Source organism: Eptesicus fuscus, chromosome 12 (assembly GCF_027574615.1).
Source record: "Eptesicus fuscus isolate TK198812 chromosome 12, DD_ASM_mEF_20220401, whole genome shotgun sequence".
Classification (NCBI taxonomy): Eukaryota; Metazoa; Chordata; class Mammalia; order Chiroptera; family Vespertilionidae; genus Eptesicus; species Eptesicus fuscus.
The window spans coordinates 30,468,700-30,493,207 of NC_072484.1; the positions used below are offsets into that span (position 1 = coordinate 30,468,700).

A 24,508-nucleotide genomic window follows, 5' to 3' on the forward strand; every position below is an offset into this window, starting at 1 on the left:
GAAATTAACTTGTGCCCAATTCCCTGTTTTAGGAAAATGAAGCACTTGTGAGAGATGCTCGTGCATTTCCCAGCCAGGAAGGATGGCAGGGCAGGGGCTGGGACTTTGCAGGGTATGCAAGGCCGGCTCAGGCAGGAAGGAGCAGATCAGAGATGCCACTCACCAGAGAGATAGAAATATACCAGTGCTTCCTTCCGCCCAGCAAGGACCCAACTGTAACAGAAAGACCCGGGAATGGGGCGGGGGTATGTGGGGGGAGAGTCCTATGTGGATCCCCGGGTTCAGGAGAAACTGCAGGGCAGAGAGAAGAGGCTGTTTACCCCCACTTCTCCCTCCACCCACTCTTTGCTAGTTCTCCGTTTCTCACTGCTTTCAGATGGTTACCCGTCTCTAGGCAAACGCAAAAGGGGGAGGTGGGTACTGAGCTCATCTTTGCCTCTTTCCTCCAGGGAGGGAGGTGCAGAGACCCCTCTGCCGGCAACACCGCTTCAAGAAGCCAAAAATTAAGATGCTCATTTCTTCTCCCCCACCCCTCCTCTTAAATGCCATTTCTCTGTCCCCCGTGCCCTCCCAGGAGACCCGTGGTTTTGCAAAAACCCCTTTAAGAAGCAGGACTCCTGAATGGTGACCTCACCCCTTGGCGAACACACGCCAGCCTTCAGAGCCTGCCGGCTGGAGGCAGCCAGGTGTTTGATGTAGGCCAACAAAAAGACCTGCTCGGAGCCACAGGTAATAGCCCCACAGAGCCCCTGAACTGCAGGGAGCTGCCTGGCAGCCTGGGGAAGGCAGGAGGGGGGGCGCGGGGGGGGGGGGGCGCGGAGAGCCAGCAAGGAGAACTGCCATCCAGCGAGAGGCTCTGGCTACCACAGGGACATGCACCGTGTTTTCGTATCAGGATCTGTTGATCGGATCGCAGCAGCTCACCCCAGGGTTACCACGGCCTCCCTTCTCCGCTCCCCCATACACACACCAACACTGTTCCACTCTGCGCACCAGCAGGCAGGCTCACTCTTCCCTAATTGCAACGCCTGTTTCTGTTCCATCCTAGGCAGTGCCTGGAGGACCCCCCACCCCCCACCCCCTTCTCTCAGACCCTGAAATCAAACCTGTGGGAAGCATCGGACCAGGCAGAGAGCTTCAGAGAAGCCGGGGTGTCTGGCTCGCAAAGCTGCCCGCAGCCTGCCTCCCCCTCCGGATCGGGCGGGGAGCAACTCCTGGGGTCTGTTCCGGTGCCCAGCACAGGGGCACACAGTCAGGATCCGGTTCCCTCCTTGGCTGTGTGACCTTGGGCAACTCGGTGGCCCTCTCTTGGCCTCAGTTTTCGAATCTGTAGCCCTGGTTACAGACGTCGCTACCCCTATTACTGCTGACAGCCCGGTGGCCCCCAGTGGCGGCCCGAGAGGCCGGAGCCCGCAGTTTGGGGGCCAGCAGCGGGGGCGAGGGGTGGGGGTGCTTACCTGCCCAGGTACAGGACACAGCGATCAGCAGGCAGAGCAGCGGCCCGAGGCGGCCGGGGGCCGGGCCGGCGGGCTCCATGGGCCGCGGCTGCGGAGCGAGGAGGGAGAGCGGCCGTGAGTGCGCGCTCGGGCAAGCGCGGGCTGGAGCGGGGAAATGACTAAGCCCCCCCTCCTCCCCCCTCCCCGCCCTCCCCTCCCCTCCCCTCCCCTCCCGGCCGGGTTCCCCCCTCCCCGGAATGGGCGCCCGGAGCAGCTCGGGAGCCGCCGTCACCGCCAGGATTTTAGGAGCACCCCCCTACTCCCCGGAGAGATCGGGAGACTGACAGACCCCGAGCGCGCAAGGAGGAGAGCGGGGCGGCCGGAGAGAGGCGGCGGGAGCGGGAGGCAGACCAGGGTAGCCAGGCAGAGAGCCAGAGACACAGGCAGGCGAGGGGTGGGGGGAGCGAAAGGAGGGGGCCGAGAGAGAGGAGCGCGCGAGGCGGCGCGCAGAGCCAGACGCGCCGGAGAGGAGGACCGCGAGTCGGGGTCCAGGGCAGCTCCGCCGGCCGCCCCCGCCGCTGCCCACCTGCCCCGCCCGCACTCCGCTCGGCGCCCGCGGCTGGTCTCGCTCCGGCCGCAGTCCGGGCCGCGGCCCCCGCCAGCTGAGCCGGGCCCCCTCCCGCCCGCCCGCCCCCTCCTCCCTCCTCCCTCCAGCCCGCGCGGGGGCTGCGGGGCTCCCGCCGCCCGGCACCCTCTCGGCGAGCGCCCGCCTGCAGCTCGCCAGGGGAGGGAGCGAGGGCTGGGGTCTAACGCGCGGCCAGGAGGCCGGGGTCGCCCCCTCGCCGGCACCGCGGCCCGGCACCCACCCCGCCCGAGCCCACCGCGGCCGCCCCGGGAGGTGGCCCGCCAGCCCCCGCCGCCGGCGCACCCCGCTCGGTCCGGGACCAGACCGGCCTCCGCCTACAACAATGTGCCAGTTCAGAAGCCCGCGCGGCTGACAGCAGCCCGGTCCGCCCCCTCTCCCGCTCCCTCCCTCCGCCCGCCGGACGCGGACCGGCGGCGCGGCGCGGGCTGGGAGGCGGCGGAGGCAGCGCCCGGGCGGCCGGGGTCCGGGCCCCACTCCACTCAGCGCAAACTTGTTTTTCTCAGGTCGGCGCCGCGAGCCGGGCACGCCATCCTCTTAAGGTGGACTGGGGAAGTTGCGGCCGGCCTCCCTCGCCTCCCGACTCCGGCCGCGGTCAGACGCCGCTTCCCTCTGCCGGGAGGCTGGAGGCGGCGAAGGAGGGGGGCAGTGGTGGGGACCCGGGGTGTCTGCCTTTGCCCCTTCCCAAGTGGCCCTGCCCCTGCTCCAAAGGAAGGCCCCGTTGGGGGTACGCTGGGGCCATAGGGGCCCCCCGATTCTGTCCGAGCTGGGCCTAGGTGCAGGAAAAGCAGGAAGTAAGTGAATGTGGGGGGAAGGGGGAGAGGAAGGAGAGAGTGATGGTACAGAAATAGCGTGTGTGTAGGAAGGATTTCAGTGCTGCCTGGGAAAGAGGCGCAGGGTAGAGAAAGAACGCGGGGAGGGCTGTGGCCAGGAACCTAGAGGGGAAGGGTCCTCACCGCCCTGGGGAGGTGGGCTCTCTCTGCCAGGTGCCTCTCTGGGGCAGACTCAGGGGGTGCAGGAAAGGGGGATTTGAAGTCCTGGGCTCCAGGAACATGACAAGTAATGAGTAATAATATGAGGGCAAAGGAGGGGAACAGAGGCAAGAGGCTAGGAGTTGGAGAGGACAGAGCCTCAATATGTCTCTGTCTTTCAGGCTTTCTGTCCCCCCCCCCCTCCCCTCCCCCTTTCTCTCCCCTTTTCCTTAAACTGAGCTGTGTGCCCAGTAGCAGCCAGGTCAGTGACAGGGAGCGGGAGTGCTGGTCACCTGGCAAAGGTGGCTCATCACCTGGCAAAGGTGGCTCAGGACAGTGGGAGGGAAAGGAGCCCAAGGCCCTCTGCTGATTGGAGGGCTTGGGGCTTGGAAATAAAGGGACATCCAATGTTGCTTGGCAAGGCTGTTGAGTAAAGAAAATGAATGAAGCCACCAAAGGGAGCCCAGAGAGGAAGTGGACTTGCCTAAGGCCACACAGCAAGGCCAGGGGTAGAAACAATTTTGACTTCTTGAATCCCAGGCTAAATAAAGACCTTTGCAAAGTGGTATCCTCACTCCCATCCCAGCCTCCCTGTCAGATGCTGGTCCTGGTCTTGTGCTAAGAGAGAGGCAGGCCGGGTACAGCTTGAGAGCAGGAACCAGACTCCTTGGTTCCAATCCTGCCAGCTACCTCTTATGAGCTGTGTGGACTTGGGGAAATACCTTATCCTCTCCGTGCTTCACCTTCCTCCTCTGAAAGGAGGCCAACCTGAGTGTCTACCTAAAAAGGCTGGTGTGAGGATTGGGTGAATTAATACTTGTACAACACTTTAAAGAGTGTCTCGCATGTCCCAAGTGCCCCATAGCATTTGACAAATAAGTGAAAGTGTTTGACAACAGTCCTTGGGAGCCCACAGGGTTCTGGGCAGTATTTGAAGTACGAGGGAGTTTTTTTTTTCTGTGGGTATGGGAGATACAGCAGGAACCCTCACAGTGTTCCTGACCACGAGGCATTTATATTCTGGTGGAGAGACAGATAAGTAGACAAGTAGAAATAATTAATGAACAACAGAAGATTGAGCTCAGAGAGTGAGAAGGGTGTGCTAATTTAGATAAGGGTGAGGCCTCCCTGAGAAGCTGGGAGCTGAATCACAAGAAGGGGTAACAGGGTGAGGATTTGGGGATTTGCTGTTCCAGGAAGAGGGAACAGCATAGACAAAGGCCCTGGGGCCAGTTTGGCTGGAGGGGAATGAGCGAGGGATGGGGGAGAGTGGTCCAGGTGGGTGGTCTTGCAGGCCTTGGTGAAGCATGCATTTATTCTGCAGATAGGAAGTCATTGGCGGGTTTCAGCAGGAGAGCACCATGGTGTGATCCATATGTTTAAAGGCCAGGCCAGCCTGGCTTCCAGCGGAGAGTGGGCTGCAGGGAGGGGAACATGGAATCAGAACACCGGTCAGGAGGCTGTTCTGGGGTCCTGGTATCTGAGTGGGAGGTAGGGAGTCTCTAACTCTTCAGGCCACATCTGGCGGAGACCATGAAGGTGACCAGCTGAGACTCCTGGGAAAATCCATTATTAGAATCCATCTGGGTGGGAATGAGGGCAGGGGCTGCTGATGAAGGTCAGAGATGAGGCAGACTCCTGGCCTGGGCTTCCAGAAGGTTCTGCCATTCCCCAGGGGACACACACACACACACACACACACACACACCCTGCCTGGGATTAGGAGACGGCGGATTAGGGAAGGATAATAATCGGACCACCTGCTATTTATATACTAGTATAGCACCTCCTCTGGCAAAGGACTCAGCAGGGCTTCCCAACACTAGGGCAGTTTCACTTGTCCCAGGAGGGGGCCTAGGCCTTGTTTTCTTGTCCCAGCATCCATAGAAAAATCACCCTTGGCCAGCCATCAGGGCTGGGAGGTCACTGAGACCAGTGGGCAGCCAGCCGGGTATCCTGAGGTTGGGGGGATTTGTTTGAAGTTACAGAGTGAGACTATGGCAGACATAGGAGGCCTCCGAGCTGCCCTGGGTTAAAATTGAATTGCCTCATACATACACGATTCATTCATGCAATCAACAGTATTAATTATGCATCTACTATGTGCCAGGCTCTGTGCTAGGCACTGCGGATGCAGCAGGTGCGCCGGGGGGGGGGGGGGGGGGAACAACAGACAAAAACTCCTTCCCCAAGGAACTGACATTCGAGCAGGGACAAACAAGCAAATCGGTATGTCCACTGTTTAGTCTGTCATATGGGGATAGAGCTGTAGGAGGGAAAAAAGCAGACGAAGGGCCCAGGAGGGCCAATGAGAGGGAAGGGGGTCAGTGAAGGCCTCAGAGGAGGTGATATTTAAGTGACTGCCTGAAAGACTCGACAAGGGAAGCCAGGGGCGGCTCCATCCCTGCATTGCTCGGCTCTTCCCCATCACTCCTGGTGCGCCATCTGTCCACAGCGCATCCCACTGGCTGGACCATCCCTTCAAATCCAGAACCAAACCCCTTCTCAGCGCCTCCACAGCTGTTACTGCCCTGGTCTAAGCCTCCACCAATCTCCCTCCCGGGCACCCTCTTCCTGCGTCTATTCTCCACTCAGCAGCCAGAGGGATCTTTTTATAGAAGCCAGACCGTGTCCCTGCCCTGTTGGAAAGCACTCTGGAATGAGCGGGAGGAGGGGAGCACCAAGGGCTTTGCAGCCAAGACTCTGCCCACTTGACTGATGAGACTTTTTTATGAGCCTCAGTCTCTTCGTCTGTGAAATGGGAATAACCAGGTCTCCCTGATCCCAGGGGCAGTACTGCCACAACCATAGTGGGAGCGTCTAAGGAGTTGGCCTCTGTGGGGGAGGGGGGTGATAGCGCCCCTGTGTGTGCCTGGCCCTCCTACAGGCATCGTCTCCCTGAAGTCGCAGCAACGGCAGTGTGTTCCCAGAGGTGGGGCAACAAGGCCAGAGGCAGAAAGTGACTTGACCAGGGTCACTCTGCCTGCCAAGGCATGCTGGAACCCGCAGGGACCCAGTTCTGCCTGGCACCAGCCCTGCCTAGGCTCGGCTCCTCACTTCCTGGAACCCTGGGCTGGCAGCAGCAGGCAGGCCCGTCAGGCCGCTTTTGTCTGGGGCCTGTCAGGAGGCTGGAGCTGCCAACGACCTATTTTTCTGGGCAAGAGGAGCCATTTGGAGTGAGAGGCCTCAGCTTTGGAGCCAGAACAATAAAATAAAAACAGCAAGGACTCCTGGGCAGCTTGGAACAGGGAACCAACAGCCCCAGAGAGGAGCTGCTGGCAGCCTGGAGAGTAAGCAGGGTGGGGGCAGGAGGTGGCGGGGCCCTACTGCACACGCCCCCCCAACCCCCCCACCCCGGTTCTGTTCTCTGACTTTATCTCCAAGGCTTCCGCCACCCATGTTATAGCTGCAGAAACCAAAGTTCAGAGGGATAGTGACTTGCTGGGGACACGCGGTTACTGAGGGGCTGAGCCAACTCAGTTAGGGTTGGAACTCAGTTCTTCAAGGAACAACAATTCCTATTTGCTCAGCATCCACTACGTATGCTTCCCAGGCATGTTTGTGTAACATAGTCACACCGCACCTGGGAGGGCTGCTAATCATTCCTTTTACAGATACAAAAGCTGCTTTAGAGAGAGGTCTCTGCTCACAGGTCACCCCCTCAGAGAGGCCTTGCCAGACCACCCACCCAGTGAAAATAGTCCCCACCCCCATCCCAATCCCCTTCCCTGTGTTATTTTTTGTCTTCAAAGCACACATCATGGCCTGCCTGTGTTGTATGTCTTCAGTGCATTTTGTCCATCTCCTTAACTAGCCACAGCTCAGGGCAGCCCCGAGGCCCGGCACCTGCCCCTGGGAACACATTTATGGCTCAAACCTCAATGCTGCTTAAAACTAGTGGTGGGACAGGTTTCATTGCCCATTTGTGCCTCACCTGCCCAGATCCAGGTAATGATAGGACCATACCTTGTAAGGGTTAAATGAGTGACTACAGGAAAAGATGTTGGCTATTGCCATTGTTTTCTCCCAGCAATGCAGCTCCAGGGCCTTCAACAGCAAAGAGTAGGTTTCAACAAATATGTATTCATTTCAAAAGTGACCTGCACAAGATCACATGGTAAGACATCAGCAAGTCTGGATTTGAAGGTGGGTAGGTCTCTCTGAGCCTGTGCTTCAAGGCATCTCATTTTATAATCACCTCTTCACAGCATGCCCCTCCCTGTCCCCCCTATCCTCCCTCCCCAGTCTCCCCCCCCACCCGCCGCCACTTCGCAATCCCCACCACCATAGCTGCACAGTGTGGTTCCCAAGTGAGCAGGCATCAGTGTCACCTGGAGGGAGTTGTTAAACAGGGATCCTAGGGCTCACCCCCAGAATCGCTGATTCGCAGGTCTCGGGGAAGGTCTGAAAATCTGCTTTTCCAACAGTCCCCAGCTGATGCCGATGCTGCTGGTCTGAGCTCGCCCTCTGAGAACCCCTGAACAGGCTGGTGGGGATGGGTCATGTGCCCAGCCCCAGTTTTCCTGTTTGTCCGTCTCTCTCTCTCCCTGTTTTCTGTCCTCCCCCGGCCAGGCGAAGCAAAAGGGTGACAGCACTGGCTCAGAGACGGCAGCCAGTGCCCGAAGCTGAGGGGCTGTGACAGGTCACAGAGCCGGGCCCAGGGGAGCCATGCTGTAATTAATGTTTTCCTGGGGAAGTCAGCGACTCAGCGACTAAGCGACTCGGCAGCAAGCAAGCAGCTCTCCGAGCTCGTCGGGGGTGGGACCACGCTGTCGGGCCCTAAACACTGTTCTCAGGCTCTGGGGATCTGACTCTGCCAGGAGCTGAGCCCAGCTGTGCAGAGCTGAGCCTCCCTGCAATACCCCTGGCCCGGGGTCCCCTGCAGGGCGGTGGGTGATGCAGGGATTGTCGTCAGGACAAATAACTGATTGCCTCACTATACCCTGGGAGACCTGAGTTCAAGTGCTGACTCTGCCCAGTGGCAATACTAACCATAGCAAAGTGCAGGAGCACTTAGTAAGCTCCAAGCCTAAAGGATTTTAGTGGATTCTCTTATGTTTTTCACTCCCTATAGCTCTTACCCCCTATTCTCTTAAGTTTTTCACTCGCTATAGGTCTTTTCCCTTAACAGATGGGAAAGCTGAGGCACAGAGAGGTTAAGGGACTTGTGCACGAGCACACACCTTGTGCGTTGCAGAGCTAGGCTCTGAATCCGGTGTTCTCATTCCCCAGCCCCTGCTCCCAGCCTCGGTACATTCTGACTTTGAGCCTGGGTGGCCCCACAGTGCCCTCTCTGGTCTCCCTCCATCACCAGGGGCTGGCTGATGATTTCGGGGCCCCTCTGGCTTGATTATTTCTGGGCCTGCTGAGGCGCTGTAGGCATGGAAGGATCTGGTGAATGAAATGATGAATGAACAGATGAGTCTCACTCTCTCAGCTGCGATGGGACACCAGCGCTCAGGGCGGAGAGCTCCGGGCTGAGCCCCTCACTGCCTGTGCGATCTTGGGTGGGTCGCAGCCTCCATTCTTCTCTGAAAACAGGTGGAGGGCAGGATTGATGGGTAAAAGGGGAGGGGGATGGAGATGGAGGGAAATGACAGACAGATGGAATCGGCAGACTGCAGCTGAGAGCCGTGGTTGGCGCCTGCCTCCGTCCCGTCTTCTCCATCCCGGTTTCACTCCTGCGGTGGCTCAGGCAAAATTCCTTGGTGTCTCCCTTGAGCCCTCTCTTTTTCTTCCTCTCCACTCACAGTACTGCCAGCCAATCATCTGGGCTTTGCCTTCAAAATAAACTCATTATCTGACCATCCTTACCACCTGTGTCCCCTCTGGTCCCACCCACCTCCATCTCTCACCTCCTCTCCTGCTTCCTGCTTCCTCACTGGACTCCCCAGCTTGTCCTTCCTTCAGCCTAAACCTCCCAATAACCTTGCCTCTCATCTCTTGGAATAAAACCCCAAGGTCTTAATGTGGCCCACGCAGCCCCTAGGATCCCACCCACTGCCCCCTCTCTGACCTTGCCTCCCCCCTCTTTCTCTGGCTCACTCCATCCCTTGAGCATTCCCCAGGGCCTTTGCACTTGCTGCTCCCTGTGCACAGAGTCCTCTCACCCAGCTGGCTGCCTGGCTTGCTCTGTCCCTTCCTTTGGATCTTCGCTCAGAAGTCCCTTCCTTGGAGAAGCCTGTCCCGATCACTCTATTTAAAGGAGACCCGTCATATCTTACCCCCTAACCCCACGGGATTTTCTTGAAAGCATAGAACTATGATACATTTCTTGGTTGCTGTGCCTTTCCCCCACTCAAATGTGGGCTCCATGCAGGGTCTTCGGTCTCCAGCGGTGCCTGCACAGAGCGGGGCCTCAGCGAACGCGTGGAAGATGCCGCCGGAGCCAGCAGGACTGTCCGCCAGCACTGGCAGCTCCGCCAAACGTGCAGGCTCCTCTGCCCTGATGGCCCGGCTTGGCCTGCGTTTCCTGGAGGAATAGATGCCCTCGTTGAACTTGGGTTTCCTTCCCAGGCAGCGACGCCAGGGCTCCAGCTGGCCTCATTCCTGCTCCTGAGAGGAAGTATCTGTCCCGGGGCGGCAGCGGCCCTGCGCTTAGGGAAAACCCAAGCAACTCGCACGGCTTTCTCGGCTCCCAGCTTCTGAGGAGCCGGCACTGTGGCCTCAGGGGAGCGGGTGGCCTTGATAGCGCCATTGCCCCTGGAGCGAGGGGGAAGGTGGGGTAGGAGGTGCCTCCGAGGTCAATTCCTGAGCTCTTCGGCCTGTTACCTCGATGGACTCCCACAGTCCGCGGTGTGAAGGCTGGGCTTGGGTGCCGGCCTCACCTGGCTGGACTTTGCACCATTCACGTCCCCCCATTTGACCCGATGGGCAAACAGAGGCTCGGTGATAGGCAGAGACTGACTACCTGGGCAGCATACTGGGTCAATGGCAAGCAAGGGGGATGAGCCCAGATCTTTTGCTACAAAACCCCTTACTCCCCTCCTTATCCTCAATCTACCCCTCTCCAAACGCCTGGGGCACGGGGTGGCTCATACCTGCGATCCCACCTTTGGCGTTTGTCCAGCCAAGAGAGCAGTGACTGACCCCTAAATGGGTAAGACTGAGGCACAGAGAGGGGAATGGGGGGGCCCCGTCTCACCGCCGGGAAGTCCGACGGGCCAAGTTGGAACACGTTTGCCTGTGTTTGTCCTCCTAGTGTTTCTTCTCCACAGTTTCAAGCAAATAACTGGGCTTCGTACATGGGTGCTACGGGGATTTGGGCAGAAGGGGGCCATAGTAAGGCCTCTTGGGTTTTGGTGAAGTCTAAAACTAAAGGAATTACTGGACAGACTTGGGAGAGACTGGGGAAGAGGCAGGACATGTTGGAGAAACTGGAGGGTCCCAGGCTGCTGGGGGTGCTGCTCTTCCCTCAGTGGAACTGGGGTGTGGGGGTGCAACCTTGGGGCAGGCCTCATGGTGGCCCCGGGAAGCCAGGCCCGGGTTCCAAGGCCTCTGCCTCACCACAGGCCCAAGGCCCCCCTTGGGGCATGGCCTTCATTCAGTCGACATATTTATTGAGCACCTACTATGCGCCTTGGCTGTTCTGAGTGCTGGAACAGCCTTTGTGGGAGAAATGAAAAATAAATGCATGCATACTATGTAGGCAGTGAGAGCTGCTGAGGAAAAGGAAGCAGAGTGAGGGCCTGCGAGTCTGCATTTCTAACAAACTCCCAGGTAAAGCCGAAGCTGCTGGTCCACAGACTGCACTTTGAGTAGCAACTGTGCCCAACGGTGCCTGTGGCCCGAGCATCCTACCTGCTGCTCAGTTTCAAGCCCAAATGCTTTGGGATGTCATTTGAGGCTCTTGACAAATTTTGCAGTCCCTCCCACTTACCTGAAGGCTGCAGGACCGGAAGCCTATGGGTGGAGCCCTGGGATCTAGAGCCAGCCTGGTGGGGTCCAGGTTCCAGCCCTGCCAGCTACATGCTGTGTGACTTTGGGAAAGAGCCTTTGCCTCTCTGTGCTTCAGTTTCTCATCTGCACAAAGAGGGGGAAAAAAACACTACACACATTACAATTCTTTTCAGGGATATTTTGAAGATTCAAGAAATAATATTCATCAAAAGTCTGGCACACAGGAGGTACTCAATAAATGCTACATCACTCTCCTCCAATTCTCCCTGTCCTTTAGGGTAGCGATCTATGTATTTTCATCTCATTATTCCAAATTTTTCTATTTTTGTTTCTGTTCTATAAAGTACATGTGAGTCCAAAAAGGATATAATGCATTTATAAATAGACAAATAAACATACACTGGGAGTGCATGTTTAAAATGTTTTTACTAACAGGGAATATGATTTAAAAAATTCTGAAGCCCAGTGGGATTGATAGGAAAAGAATATTAGAGCTGGAAGGAATTTTAAAGGCCTTCAGCTCCCCCCAGCACTCCTCTCCCACCTGATGTGCAAACCTCTCTGTTACACTAAATTGCCTCTAGCAACGGGGAGCTCACTGCCTTTCTGGACAATCCATTTTGTTCTGTTCTGGGAAGGGTTTTCTGAGCTCACTGCCCCATGTGTTCCAGCTGCTTCCACGGCCTCCCAATCTACCGTGTCATAGCTCTGGGGTGTCCCAAGGGCCCAAAGCCAGGCTATGTGCATAGTAGGCCTTCAATAATGTCCCGTAAACAAGTGGGAATAGCAATTCTTATTTGGAGGGTGCAGTAACTCAGTATCCTGTCACCCTGGGAGTGTGTTGGTCTCTGTAATTTGCATCTATTTATTTGGGTTTGTTTACATGTGTTTGTACATACATGTATGTGTGTATGCCACTGTGTATTTCTCCGAGTGGCTTTGTCTCTATGGATGTGTGTGTGTGTGTGTGTGTGTGTGTGTGTGTGTGTCTGCACTACAAATATCCATGTGTGCTGTACATGTGTGCTATGCATGTCTTTCTCTGGGTCTTTGCATATCTGTGTATTCAGGGGTGTGTCACTGTGGGTCGTGTGTCTGCCTATATTTGTTTGGTTTGTTTGCATGTGTGTGAGTGTGTGCTGTCTGCAGATGTCCATGTGTGGTGTGCATGTCTCTCTCTTTCTCTGTCTTTGTATGTCTGTGTGCCTGGAGTCTTTCTCTGTGTGTTTCAGTGTGTGTGTGTGTGTGTGTGTGTGTGTGTCTGCATGAGTGTGTCTCCCTGCTCAGCCCTTTCAGGGAGCTGGGGGTGACTCCTTGCAGCCTGGTCGACTTAAGGCCGTCTGACTGGCAGGCAGCAAGGGCTCCACACCCCTCCTCTCCTGCTCAGCTGTGCTAATCACTGGGTTATATGCAGATGGCAAATGTGTGGCTGCCAGGCTTGGAGGAGGGGTTGTGAGGGGTGTGTAGATGAGCAGACACTGAGAAGCGAGAAGACAATTTAAAGGCAGAGAGGGGGGAAACCAGCCTGCTTGGCTTTGGAGTTAGGGTGTGGGGGGTCTCTCCAGAGGCATGGATTTTATTAAGAGGATGTTAGCCCTCCCCCATCAAGCTAGTCTTAGAATCACAGAATTCTAGCATCCTAGGATTTTAGATCTAGAGAATTCTAGAATCTCAGCCTCATGCCACTCTAGGCTCGTAGAATCATATCCCCGGACTCCAATCCTCCTGCAGTCTTAGCCTCTTCAAACATTGTCTTAGCCTCTTCCTCCCCCTTCTCTTGCCTGTCTTTCTATAGAATCACGCCCAGGGAATGACCTTGAAAGTTCACCCCTCCGCCCCCTGGCTGGGGCAGGGCAGTGGAGAGGGCAGCCCAGTCAGCTGGACATTCTTGGGATGTTGACCTGGAACCCTCCCTTGGCAAGGACTTGTCTCCTAAGCGGTCTGGGCTCTCATGTTACCCCCGCGACTTTCTGCGGCGACGGAGACAAAGGTGCCTGTGTTCTCAGGACGCGTTCCCAGCCATTCAGGAGCTGGCATAACAGGCTGCAGGTGTGAGGAGAGCCAAGGGGCGGGGCTCCTCTGCGGCCCCACAGAGGGGGTTTAGGAACCCAGCTGGGGCGGCATGGGCAGCTAAGCAGGCACCTCCCCCAAGAAGTCCACTGGGGTGTTTCCTTCCTCTCAAGGCTTCTCAGGATGGTGACTTAAAAGGCCAGACTAGTCCTATCTTAGGGATCTTGGGAGCCATGGATGGTCTCCGAGGGAGGTCACTCCATCGCACCTTGACATCCACCAGGACTCACCCAAATTCTCCAACGTGGCAGCTTTTCAGGCCTTGACTGCTAGCCACCTCACCCTCCCCTCCCACACATGTCCAGCCACATGGAGCCTTCACTATAGCTTACCTTCAATATATCTCACTGAGCCTTCAATAGATCTTACCTTCAATATATTTTACTTGCCTAACCAGTTTGGCTCAGTGGATAGAGCGTTGGCCTGCGGACCGAAGGGTGCCAGGTTCGATTCCGGTCAAGGGCATGTACCTTGGTTTCAGGCACATCCCCAGTAGGGTGTGCAGGAGGCAGCTGATTGATGTTTCTCTCTCATCAATGTTTCCAACTCTCTATCTCCCTTCCTATTTGTAAAAAAAATCAATAAAACATATTAAAATAAAATAAAATATTTTTAAATATATATGTATATATGTATGTGTGTATGTATGTATGTGTGTGTGTGTATATTACTTTCTCATGCCTCCAAATCTTTGCATGGGCTTTTCTTTATGGTGCAAACTCTTGTCCATCAGTAGAACGCAGGCTCCCGCTCAATTAAGCACCATGAGAGAAAGTGTTTGACTTAGGTAATACTTGATTTCCCAGAATCTACAGTGATGCTTGGCACACAGTAGGGATTCAATAAATGTTTGCTGAATTTTGAACTGATTCCACATTTCCCCTCTGAAGCCTTTACTCCCCACTCCCGTACAGGTGTTTCCCTGGGACTCACTCCACCCGTGGGATTTCCGGCAGCCCAGAACTCACCACCCTAGGCCGCCTTCTTTACCAGACTGGGGACCCTTTGAGCTGAGACCAGACCTGGTCAGCCTTTATACCTGCAGCATCCAGCTCAGAGCCTGGCAGCCAGCAGGTGCCCAGTAAATGGGGGGCTGTTGTGAGCAGTCTGGCTTGGGGACTTGAAATCCCCTGTTGGCCCCAACTGTGAACGCTGGTCCAAGCTGTTGGCAACATCTGTTTCAAAGTCTCATTTGCAATTATACGTTCCCAGGCTCTTGCCTCTTAATATTTAATAACCAGGAAGCTAGCCTGTTCTGGCAGCCACTTAAGCCCCTGATTGCCTCTTGTCTGAACTTGGCTGTGAGTGAGGCAAGGGCCACACTGGGGTTAAGTATAAAGCATGGATCCTGATTCTGGGGCCAGTAGAAGGAGCCTCGAATACCTAGGAGCTTGAGGCTTCTGGATGGCCTTACCCTCAAGGAGGCTGGGCATTGGCTCCAGCTGGCTCCACCCCTCGCCTCCACCCTCACCTGGTGAGGCTGTGCCTGCTATGCCTTTGTGGGCTGCGGTGGAGGAGAGAGGAAGATGTCATGGGAACTTTCCTGACTCATGTCCAAGCTGGGCGAGAGGGAAGAAAGGGGGATTCCGCTGGGCCGTGTCCCAGCAGGAAAAGTGGCTCTATCCTGTATGGCTCGGCCCCCAGGAGCCAGGGCCAGTCCACGTGGGGACCTGTGGTGCCACAGAGTGGGTGCTGGCAGCCACAGCGCTGGGAGTCCTTCCAAGTCAACCGTGGAGGGAGATGAGACAATAGTCACGGCCTGACCCTTGGGACTGCCGAGCTGCTGGGAAATCCTGCGACGGAGAGGCCTGGGTCAGCTCTGCAGGCCGACCTCCTCAGGGCCGCTGGGCCGGGAGGGTGAGGAGCAGTCACGGGAAGGCTCGGGAAGACAGAACAACAAGTGCACAGGCCGGGAGGCTGGAGGTCGGCCACTGAAGGAAACAGCCTGCAGGGCCAGCTTCTCAGCGGACGCGGGAGGAAGGTGCTGTCGGAATCCCCGCCTGGGAAGTCAGACTTTCCGGGTCCCAAAGGGGATTTTACAGCATCAGGAGACTGGTTTCCAGTCCTGCTCTGCTCCCAACCAGCCCAGTGACTTTGGGCAAGTCCCCGCCCGGAGCTCACGCTGTCCCCGCACACATTGAACAGTGGCCATCTGGTCCAGCCCGAGAAACTGGGACCAAACCATCCCCGGCATGGCCGGCAGGGCTGATCCTGGTAGAAGGTTGGCCTCGGTGCAGAGTGCTCAGTTCCTGTGGGCAGTATTTATCGAGTATGTGCGCAAAGTGCCACGCTAAGTAAACCCTTTACCCACCTGCTAGTACATAATTTTATGTAATCCTGGTCCCCCTCATCCTCTCTCTTTCCTTCACCCCCTTATCCATTCTCAAGTCCTGTCAAGAGCACCTTTTAACCCCCGTTCCAGCCCATTTGTCTCTTTCCACCTCGCCCTTCGCCCCCCCCCCCCCCCCCCCCCGCCGTACCATCCTCACTGACCACCATCTGCACCAGGACGCAGCACCAGCCTCCTCCCTCCCCGGCCCCTGCAATCCATCCCCGACCAGCAGCCAGGAGGCCTCTGAACAATCCAACTCCATTCATGTCCCTCCCCGGCCTTTGAGCCTCCAGGGGCTGCCATGGCGCTTAAAATCAAACCCAGACCCTAGAGCCCACAGTGGTCTCTCTGCCCCGTCCCCTTCCCCCATCCCTCCCCTCGCCCCCGCTCCCCACCCCCGTGTCCGGAGGTCCTGAGGGCGTACCATCCTCACGGCCCACGCTGCTGCAGCCACACTGGCCTCCTCCCCGTCCCCGGTGCCCTGGCCGAGTCCACGCTGAGGCCTCTGTGTTCGCTGGTTCCTCTTGCTGAGCCTTCCTGTGCCTGCTGGTGTGGAGGTGCCCTGGGCGGGGATGGGCTTCTTGATTTTGTTTCCAGCTCGGTCACCTGCCCTGAGGCTGGGGGCTGAGGATCTAGGGTGAAGCCAGCTTCACCCACACCCCTCCTCCCAAAGGCCACCCCCTGTCCCGCGCCTTCCTGTCCAGGCTGCCGGGCCCCCTGGAAGCCCGGAGTCTGGGTGCAGGTCAGCCACCTCAGCCCCTGCCACCCTGTGGGTTTCCAAATCTCCCTTCTCTCTGCGGCAGTCCGTTGCTACAGAAGTTAATGAAATAACAAGACCCATTATCTGATGCAAATACCTTTTGTTGCCAGCGCCAGCCCGCAGCAGCTCAGCTCTCCCTGAGACCCGGCTGCCTCCTGCTCCAGGTCCAGCCTGGACCAGGCCCGGGCACCCTCCCACCCCCACCCCCACCCCCCAACACCAGTGCTCGGGCCCAGGAAGGCACCAATCCTTGTTCCAGCCACCTTACAGCAAGCCCGCTGCGTGCAGGCCTTGGGCATACTTAATTTTCACAGGATTCCATTCAATTCTGACCCCCTACTGTGCAGGCTTGGAGATGGAAGTCTGTGTTGCCCTCAAATGGGGTCCAGGGGTGTCTGGATAGGCCCTCCAGCGCTTGACCCACCCTCCATCCATGCCTTAGGGCTTCATCCATGTGATCCCGTTAGCCCGTTTCTCTGTTAGTTCCAGATCGGCATCTCTATTTACAGACGAAGATGAGGAAGGTGGGTGGCGATGTGCTCCTGGCCACACTGGTGTAGGTGGGACTCTGTCCTTGTCCGGGAGCCAAGGAAGGTGGGTGTGTGAGTGTGGGGTGCGGCGGAGAGCTCCCGAAGCTTGCCGCCTTGAAAGCCTTCATCCCGTGACCCCACACTGCCAGACACACCCCGCCTGGTTCACCTTTAGTATCTCAGGCAGATGCAGGCCCCCGGAAGGTGCTGAGGTCGCTCAGGGAGAAGACGGACTTCCCCTAAGTGTGTGTGAGCCTCAGAGGACAGTCGGACAAGAGGCACCTCCCTACACCCAGCTGAGGATGCGGGGGGAGGGGAGAGGACGGGTGTGACAGTAGGCGGGAGCGGGGTCCGGTCAGGGCGGGACACCTGGTGTGGGAAGGGCCCTTCCCAGGTCACTGCCCCTCTCAGCAGGTGCCCTCACCCGTCTCGAGGCTAGACGCTCGGCCCCACCTGGTGCCTCCCACGCAGGTCTCTCTGACTCTCCCCTGGACACCCCTCCTGGATGCCCCACGGGCCCCCAGATCCAAAGTGCCTGTGAAGACACTCGCTGTCACCCCCACCGCCTCTCCTCCTCCTGGTGCCTTTGTCCCCCCAGTGTCACACACCCTTTGCCTGCCTCCCTCTCCCTTCATCTCCATAGCCACCCGGCCTCAGTCCTGTGGTCTCTCACAGGTGTTCCTCCCAGCAGTCCTGTGTGCCCCATGCTCACTGTTGCCAGCCTAGCTCAGCCCCACCTGCCCCTGCACCACGGATCCTCCTGCCTGCAGGCTCTCCGCCTCCAACCCCGCCTTCCCAGGCCACAGGGTGGGCTTCTGAAGGCAAAGATGGTGCCCTCCATCCTTCAGGGGCACCTATGCCGCCCTGCAGTCTGATCCCTATGCCAGGACTTCGAAGTCACCAAGTGTTCCCCCAGCCCCACGTGGCTGTCACGTGACAATTCTCTGAGTGTGCCTCCCAGTGTCTGCCTGGCCAACTCCTGGCAACCTGCCAGAGCCCAACCCTCAAGGGCCTCCTCGAAGGAGGCTTTTCCAACAAGCTCCCCCCTCTGGGTGAGGGGTCCCCTCTCCTGTACCTCCCCAGCCCAGGCGCTCCCCTCCCTTAGTGAACGTCCCCATGAGGGTCGTGACCTGTGCATTCATCTTCCTTCCCCGCTAGCCTTTGGGTTCCAGGATGGGGGTGGGCGCGGGGGGCTGGGTAGGTGGAGGTAAGACCCTGATTTTAGCTTGGTGGTAAGAGGGACAGGCTTTGAAACCTTCACCTGAGTGGACCTGGGTTCAAATCCTGGCTCTGCCCCTTTCTAGCCGCACAACCTTGTACCGGGGAACTTACACTCTGTGGGCAACTCATCGTATTGCCTCCGCTGTGGGGTTGTTTGAGAACGAAATGAGCTTGAAGCACGTAGAAGAGGACCTTAGCACACAGTAAACGCTCAGTAAACAGTAGTTCCCGTTGTCCCCTCTAGACCCCTCTTAGGCGGCTCTTCTGAGGGTCTAGTCACCTAACAAATCAAGAGTGACTTCCGTTTAGGTCCGCGTTGATCTAAGCCCATGGTTCTGAAACTCAGGTTGAGTATCCGGATCAACGAGGATCTTGTGAGAAGGCAGGTTAGCCATCCCCAGCAACCCAGGGGGGCCTGGGGATGAGCTTTCCCACACGCCCCCTGTACCCCATTTGGATGCAGGGGGTCCGAGGCCAGGCTCATGCCCACTGCTCTGAGGGCCAGGAAGGAGGCCTTTGCCATGGAAACATGATTCCAGTGATCAGCCCCTCCTCACCCCCATCTGCTGCCCCAGCAAGGAAGGTTCGGGGCGCAGCCAAGCAGTCAAGGCCCTGCCTCTGGAGTTGGGCGGCAGGGCGGGGGGGGGGGGGTAAGGGGGGGGCGTAGGGCGTGGGTCTGGGGTCTAACACTGACTCCCCATTTCTGGGCAAGTGGCTTCCCTTCCCTGTGCCCCACTCCCCTCTCTGAGACATGGAGATCCCAGAAGTTCCCTGTTGGGAGGGCTGCATGAGTCCCCATTTGGAGACACCCCCAGAGTGAGACATAGTGAACGCACAGCAAGCCACGGCGGCTATTACCCTCGGCCCGCAGCCGTTTGTCTTCTGAGCCCGCTCTCCCTGAGTGTTTTATTTTCTGGTGATGGATTCCAGCTCATGTTCGGGGCCTGCACCTGCATACAAATGCCAAGAGGACAGGGGCCCTCGGGATCTGTCCTCGCCTGCTCCCCGCCAAGCTCAGCCTGTGAGTTCCCAACGGGCCCGGAAGTCCCAGGGCCTCCTGCGAGGCGGGGACCACCAGGCCCTGTCGTGGCCGGAAGCAGCCAGACTGCCGGCCCCTTTGAGAGCAGGCGTCCCTGAGAGACAGTGGCCACTGGGAGGTCTTGGGGGGACTAGGGAGCTGCTGGGACAATCGGTTGCTGTTTGGGGGAGGGAGGTTGGCAAGGCCTTGCCCCTTGGCACTGAGCCCCTTGCCAAGCCCCTGCCAAGCCTGGGTCTGGTTTCCCACTGCCTGCCAGTTCCAGGGCACTCGGGGCGGGGCCAGGGCCACTCACTGCCCCTCTCTCCAGAGTCTTAGCTGCGGTCCAGGAGGAGGCCTGAGCAGGGGAGGGGGGTGATGCCGAGGCCCCGCTATCTGCCAGGCTAAGGGCAGAATGCATAGAACCGGCCGCTCACAGACACCCCCACTGGCTGCCGGGAGATGCACAGCCACAGGGAGACAGACGGCCTGTGTGCTCCAGTGGCCTCGGCAAGTGCCTTGTCTGGGGGGACAAGTGTGCCCTCCTGCAGCCTCTGCTGTTGTGCAGGGAGATGGGAGTAAAAGCCGAAGATGGTGCGAGGGAGCAAAATAAAGCGCACGGCGGGGGTCACAAGGCGATGGTCAGGGCTGGTTTTGCCAGGATGATGGTCTCCTGAAAAGGTGATTTTTGAGCAGAGACCCAAAGCGTGCAGTGAAGTGCGCGCCGTGCCTGGAGGAAAAGTGTTGGGGCAGAGGGAACAGCCTGTGCGAAGCTGCTGAGCAGGGAGGGGACCTGGCATGTTTGAGGAGAGCCTGGAGGCCAGGGCGGGCGGCCTGGAGGGATGAAAAGGGAAGAGGGAAGGCAGCAAGGCCCGAGGAATGAAACTCCTCACAACCACCCTGGTCCCACCATCATCCCCCTCTTGTGGACAGGGGCTGAGCTCAGAGAGGTTAGACTACTTGCCTGAGGCCACACAGCCGACAGACAGAGGCGCCTGGCCAGACACCCGCTCACTCTGACGCCAGAGCCTTTATCTCTCTGTTCGTAGGATGCTCTGCTGTGAAGCACAGGCGGCACCTGTCATGGGCTCACTGCTTCCCTTCCGCATTCCGTGGGGCTGTGCGCTGGGCACCCAGGGGCGGGGCCGTCTCTGAGGACCTGGCTGGAGGGCCGGAGTCTGGCCGGCGGGGTTCTTACCTGCTCGGCCTCACTAGTCACTGGCTTTTCTGGGCCTTGGCTTGCTTACCTGCAAGCTGGGGCTAATTCTCTCCACCTCAGAGACCTGGCAAGAGCTCAGGACAGCCCTAACCGGTTTGGCTCAGCGGATAGAGCATCGGCCCCTCGGACTGAAGAAGGGTTCCGGGTTCGATTCCGGTCAAGATCATGTACCTTGGTTGCGGGCTCAGTCCCCAATAGGGGGTGTGCAGGAGGCAGCTGATCCGTGTTTCTCTCTCATCGATGTTTCTAACTATCCCCCTCCCTTCTTCTCTGTAAAAATCAATAAAAAAATAAAAATAAAGAAGGGCTCAGGACATGGTGGGTGATTAGAAAACATTTACCCCACCCCCTCCAGGCCTCTAAATCTGGCCCTCACACCTCAGAGCAGCCTTCCCCGGGCAAGTGTTCAGGAGGAAGCCTGCCCTGCTAGGCTGCAGGCCTGGGGGCTGAACCGGCCTCCCCGGGGGGTTCTGGTACAAGGGGCTGCGGGAGCCCCCTGGGACAAGGCTGCTGTCAAACCTGATACAAATGGGGGAAACCGGCGGCTCCCTCCTGTCCCCTCCCAGGGCTCCCTCGGCTTTTCCTCAGTGGCATCCATCATGCTTGTAATTACTTGTTTAGCATCTGTCTGCTTCTCTGGGCTGTGCGCTCTTGTTCTCGTCTGGCCTGTTCATGGCTGGGTCCCCAGCACCGAGCAGCCTGCCTGGGGTGTAATAAGTGTTTGTTGGGGAAGCAAACAGACGCCTGGCTGGCTGAATGAATGTACGGATGCTCTTTGGAGCAGCTGGACTCAGTGTCTCTCCCCCCCGCCCCCTCCGAGGCCGGGGTTCTAACCCAGGCTCTGCAGCCACACACTTCTTGTGTGATCTTGGGCAAGTCACAGTGTCCTCTGGGAAATCAGACGAATTGGTGAGGAGAGGTGGGGCTCGGGGGGGGGGGGGGGGAGGGGGATCCCAGAGAGTTCTGGGGGAACGTGAGGGAGCAGATTCCAGGGAGAGGAAACTGCCCGAGCAAGGGCGGGAGGCGTGACAGCGCAGGGCCAGACTTCCATGGGACCAGAGCTCGCCCCGCACTGCAGTGTGTGTGGGAGGGAGCTATGTCTCGGCGTGTGCAAGGGTGTGTTACACAAGTGCAGTGTGTGTCTCACTGAACGAGGAAGCGAAGGCACAGAGAGGGTAAAGCCCTTGCCTAGCGCCCCTCGGGGGCTGGGTGGCAGGCAGTTCTCACCCCCTCATGGGGACCAAGTTGAGGGGGGTGATGCCATGGAGCAGGGAGGGGACAGGCCTTCTGGAAGAGTCGGGCTGTGGCTGGAGGGTCTCCAAGGTCAGGCTGATGAGCCCAGACTTAGGCCGGAAGACCCGAGGAGCTCAGAGCCGTCCCCTGGCTGCCGGCGCTGCGGCGGCAGCTGCAGATGGAGTCATCAGCCAGCCCTCCTGCTCACTTCTCCTTCGCCTCCTCACAGAGGAACCACGGCGCGAAGGTCTCCGCGGGGTCAGGGGCTGTTTGGGCAGCTTAGCTCAGTGGCTGGGGTGTGTGTGTGTGGAGGGAGGGGTGGGGGCTGTTTGAGGGTGACTCAGGGTGGACCCCACGCCTCTTCAAGAGGGAGTTCTATCATGGAAATCGTTTCGTGGCCCTCAGGTGGCACGGGGTCGCACAGCAAGCTGGCACTAGAATATTTCGAGCTCGCGGTAATGAAAGCAAATGGCAATTTGCTGTGTCTTCAGGCTTGAAAGCCTCGGCGCGGAGCTCAGTCATTGGCGGCCGTTATTACCCACCGCTAATGGGGGCTGCTGCTCCCAGGCTGGTGAGGGAGCGAGGGCTCAGAGAGGTTAAGTGACTTGCCCAGCGTCACAGGCCGGTAATAGGAGGGCAAAGTTTAAGGCGCGGAGTTTGGCCTCTCCCCCTCCCCCAAGGCCAGGCTGCTCCCCGGAATGGATCAGCTCTGAGCGGTTCCTAAGCGCTGGTTTCCATAGCAGCAGGGCCATCCATTCCTGCACCACGGAGCCCATCTTCCCCGGGCTTTGCTGCTGTGGGGCGGCAGGTGTGGGAGCGGCTCTGACTTGGAGGGCAGCGGGGTTGTGAGCCAGGAGGCGCTGACAGGCCATTTGGACCAACTCGGGGCCCCCAGCCCCTTCCCAAAGGGCCACTCTTTTTCAATTCTTTCATCGGCTCTGGGGTTGGGTTCACTTTCAGGTAGAGAGTGGGGAGAGAGGTGAGAAAAAGAAATAAAGCAAAACAAAACACCAGAACAGAGAATAGAAGGAAGACGAAGACAAAATTAATTCTATAAAAGCCAAGACCGGGGGGAAATGAAGACACATGTGCTGTTTCCCAGATAAAGCATTTCATTTCATCTTGACAACCTTGGAGGTAGATTCTGTTTGCTCCCATTTTACAGATGAGGAAACTGAGGGCAATGCAGTGCTTCCCAAAGGCGAGTGCAGGAGCCAGCCCACCTGACCTGGGAGGTAGGGAAAGGGGGATGGATAAAAGGCGGGTTCCCTGACCCTACCCTGGACCTATGGAATCGGGATCTCTGGAGTGGGGCCAGGAGTCAGCATTTGGTGAATTCCCCGGGGAGAATTTTCTAGAGAGCAGAGTTTGAGAGTATCCACTTTGGATGACTGCTCCGCACTCTGCTTAAGTGTATGCAGCACAGACACACAGAGCCAGGACTTAGGACCCAGAGGGAGCAAGAAAGAGGGGAAAGTGACAAAGAGAAGCTTTTCAAAGCAAGACAGATACGCTGCAGAAGAGTAGGCAGAGAGGCAGAGAGAGAATCAACATAGAAAGAGACACCTGAGGGCCCAGCCGGTGTGGCGCAGTGGTTGAGCATAGACCTATGAACCAGGTGGTCACGGTTCAATTCCTGGTCAGGGCACATGCCTGGGTTGCAGGCTCAGTCCCCAGTAGGGAGCGTGCAGGAAGCAACCAATCAATGATTCTCTCTCATCATTGATGTTTCTATCTCTCTCTCCCTCTCCCTTCCTCTCTGAAATCAATCAAAATATATTTTTTAGAAAAGAAAGAGACACCTGAGGAAAGTCCACAGAACTCAGAGAGGGAGCAACCTGGTAGGACCAGATTGAGCTTTATTGACGACGCCTGCCTGGCAGTCCACACAGAACCCCTCACCTGGCCCTCACTGTGGCCCCATCAGATGGGTCCTACTGCTCCCATTTTCTGGATGAGGAAGCCGAGGCCTGGAGAACAAAGGGGCAGAGCCAGGCTTTGAGCCCCAGTGCCTGGCTTTGGAAGAGGCCATGGCTCTGGCCATCGAGCGAGGCTGCCCCGTAAGTGGAAGCTGCTCTGGAGAGAGGAGAGACCAGGAGCAGAGCCAGGCTTCAGCTCCCAGGGGCAGCAGAGCTCGCCCACAGCCTAGGCTGGAGTCTGGGCTCTACCTGCAGCCCTGGAGGCCCAGCTGGCAGGGAGCCGCAGGCTGGGGCCTGTCTGCTCTCTCTCCCGCCAGGCAGACAGAACAGGGGCTCAGACCTTTGCCCAAATCTTGGCTTCATCACTTACTTTCTGTGTGACTCTGGGCAAGCGACTTTGCTTTTCTGTACCTCAGTTTCTCCACCTGTAAATTGGAGACAGCAATAAGACCTATCTCAAACGGTCTCATTGAGGGGCCTCATCTGAGACGGAACATGAGAAGCACACAAACAATAGCGGTACTAGTAAGAGCCCAGGGGTCACCTAGAAGCCCAGGGGTCACCTAGAAGCCCAGGGGTCACCTAGAAGCACCAAGGGTCACCTAGAAGCCCAGGGGTCACCCAGAAGCCCAGGGGTCACCTAGAAGCCCAGGGGTCACCTAGAAGCCCAGGGTCACCTAGAAGCCCAGGGGTCACCTAGAAGCCCAAGGGTCACCTAGAAGCCCAGGGGTCACCTAGAAGCACCAAGGGTCACCTAGAAGCCCAGGGGTCACCTAGAAGCACCAAGGGTCACCTAGAAGCCCAGGGGTCACCTAGAAGCCCAGGGGTCACCTAGAAGCACCAAGGGTCACCTAGAAGCCCAGGGGTCACCTAGAAGCCCAGGGGTCACCTAGAAGTCCAGGGGTCACCTAGAAGCACCAGGGGTCACATAGAAGCCCAGGGGTCACCTAGAAGCCCAGGGGTCACCTAGAAGCCCAGGGGTCACCTAGAAGCCCAGGGGTCACATAGAGGTCCTCACAAATGGTGGGTTTCTTGGGGCTCTCTTTACCCTGAACTGGGGCAAGGGCGGGGGAGAGGCTCCCTCCCAGTGAGTCCTGCCCTTCGCTGAGCCCAGGGCAAACCTACCCAATACAGAATCATTGGTGGAGCAGGAACAACGGCTCCCCTCAAGCCCTGCTGCTGCCAGGCCCAGTCCTGAGCCCCTCACCAGGTCTGACGGGGAGTCCTCAACCTGTCACTCACCGGAGCTCACACCCACGT

The 24,508-nt window shown here is 57.8% G+C and overlaps 1 protein-coding gene across 6 annotated transcripts in view; it reads right to left on the reverse strand.

Annotated features, from left to right (window-relative positions):
- SIRPA (signal regulatory protein alpha) overlaps positions 1-2,606 on the reverse strand; it is a 43,672-nt gene extending 41,066 nt beyond the window's left edge. For 2 of the 6 annotated variants that reach the window (XM_054723772.1, XM_054723773.1), the window contains exon 1: positions 1,458-1,602. In XM_054723772.1, coding sequence (XP_054579747.1) covers positions 1,458-1,536 — 79 coding nt within the window. In that variant the 5' untranslated portion in view covers positions 1,537-1,602. The other 4 variants (XM_054723771.1, XM_054723768.1, XM_054723770.1 and 1 more) reach the window with 4 other exon arrangements.
- Positions 2,607-24,508: the final 21,902 nt, after the last annotated feature.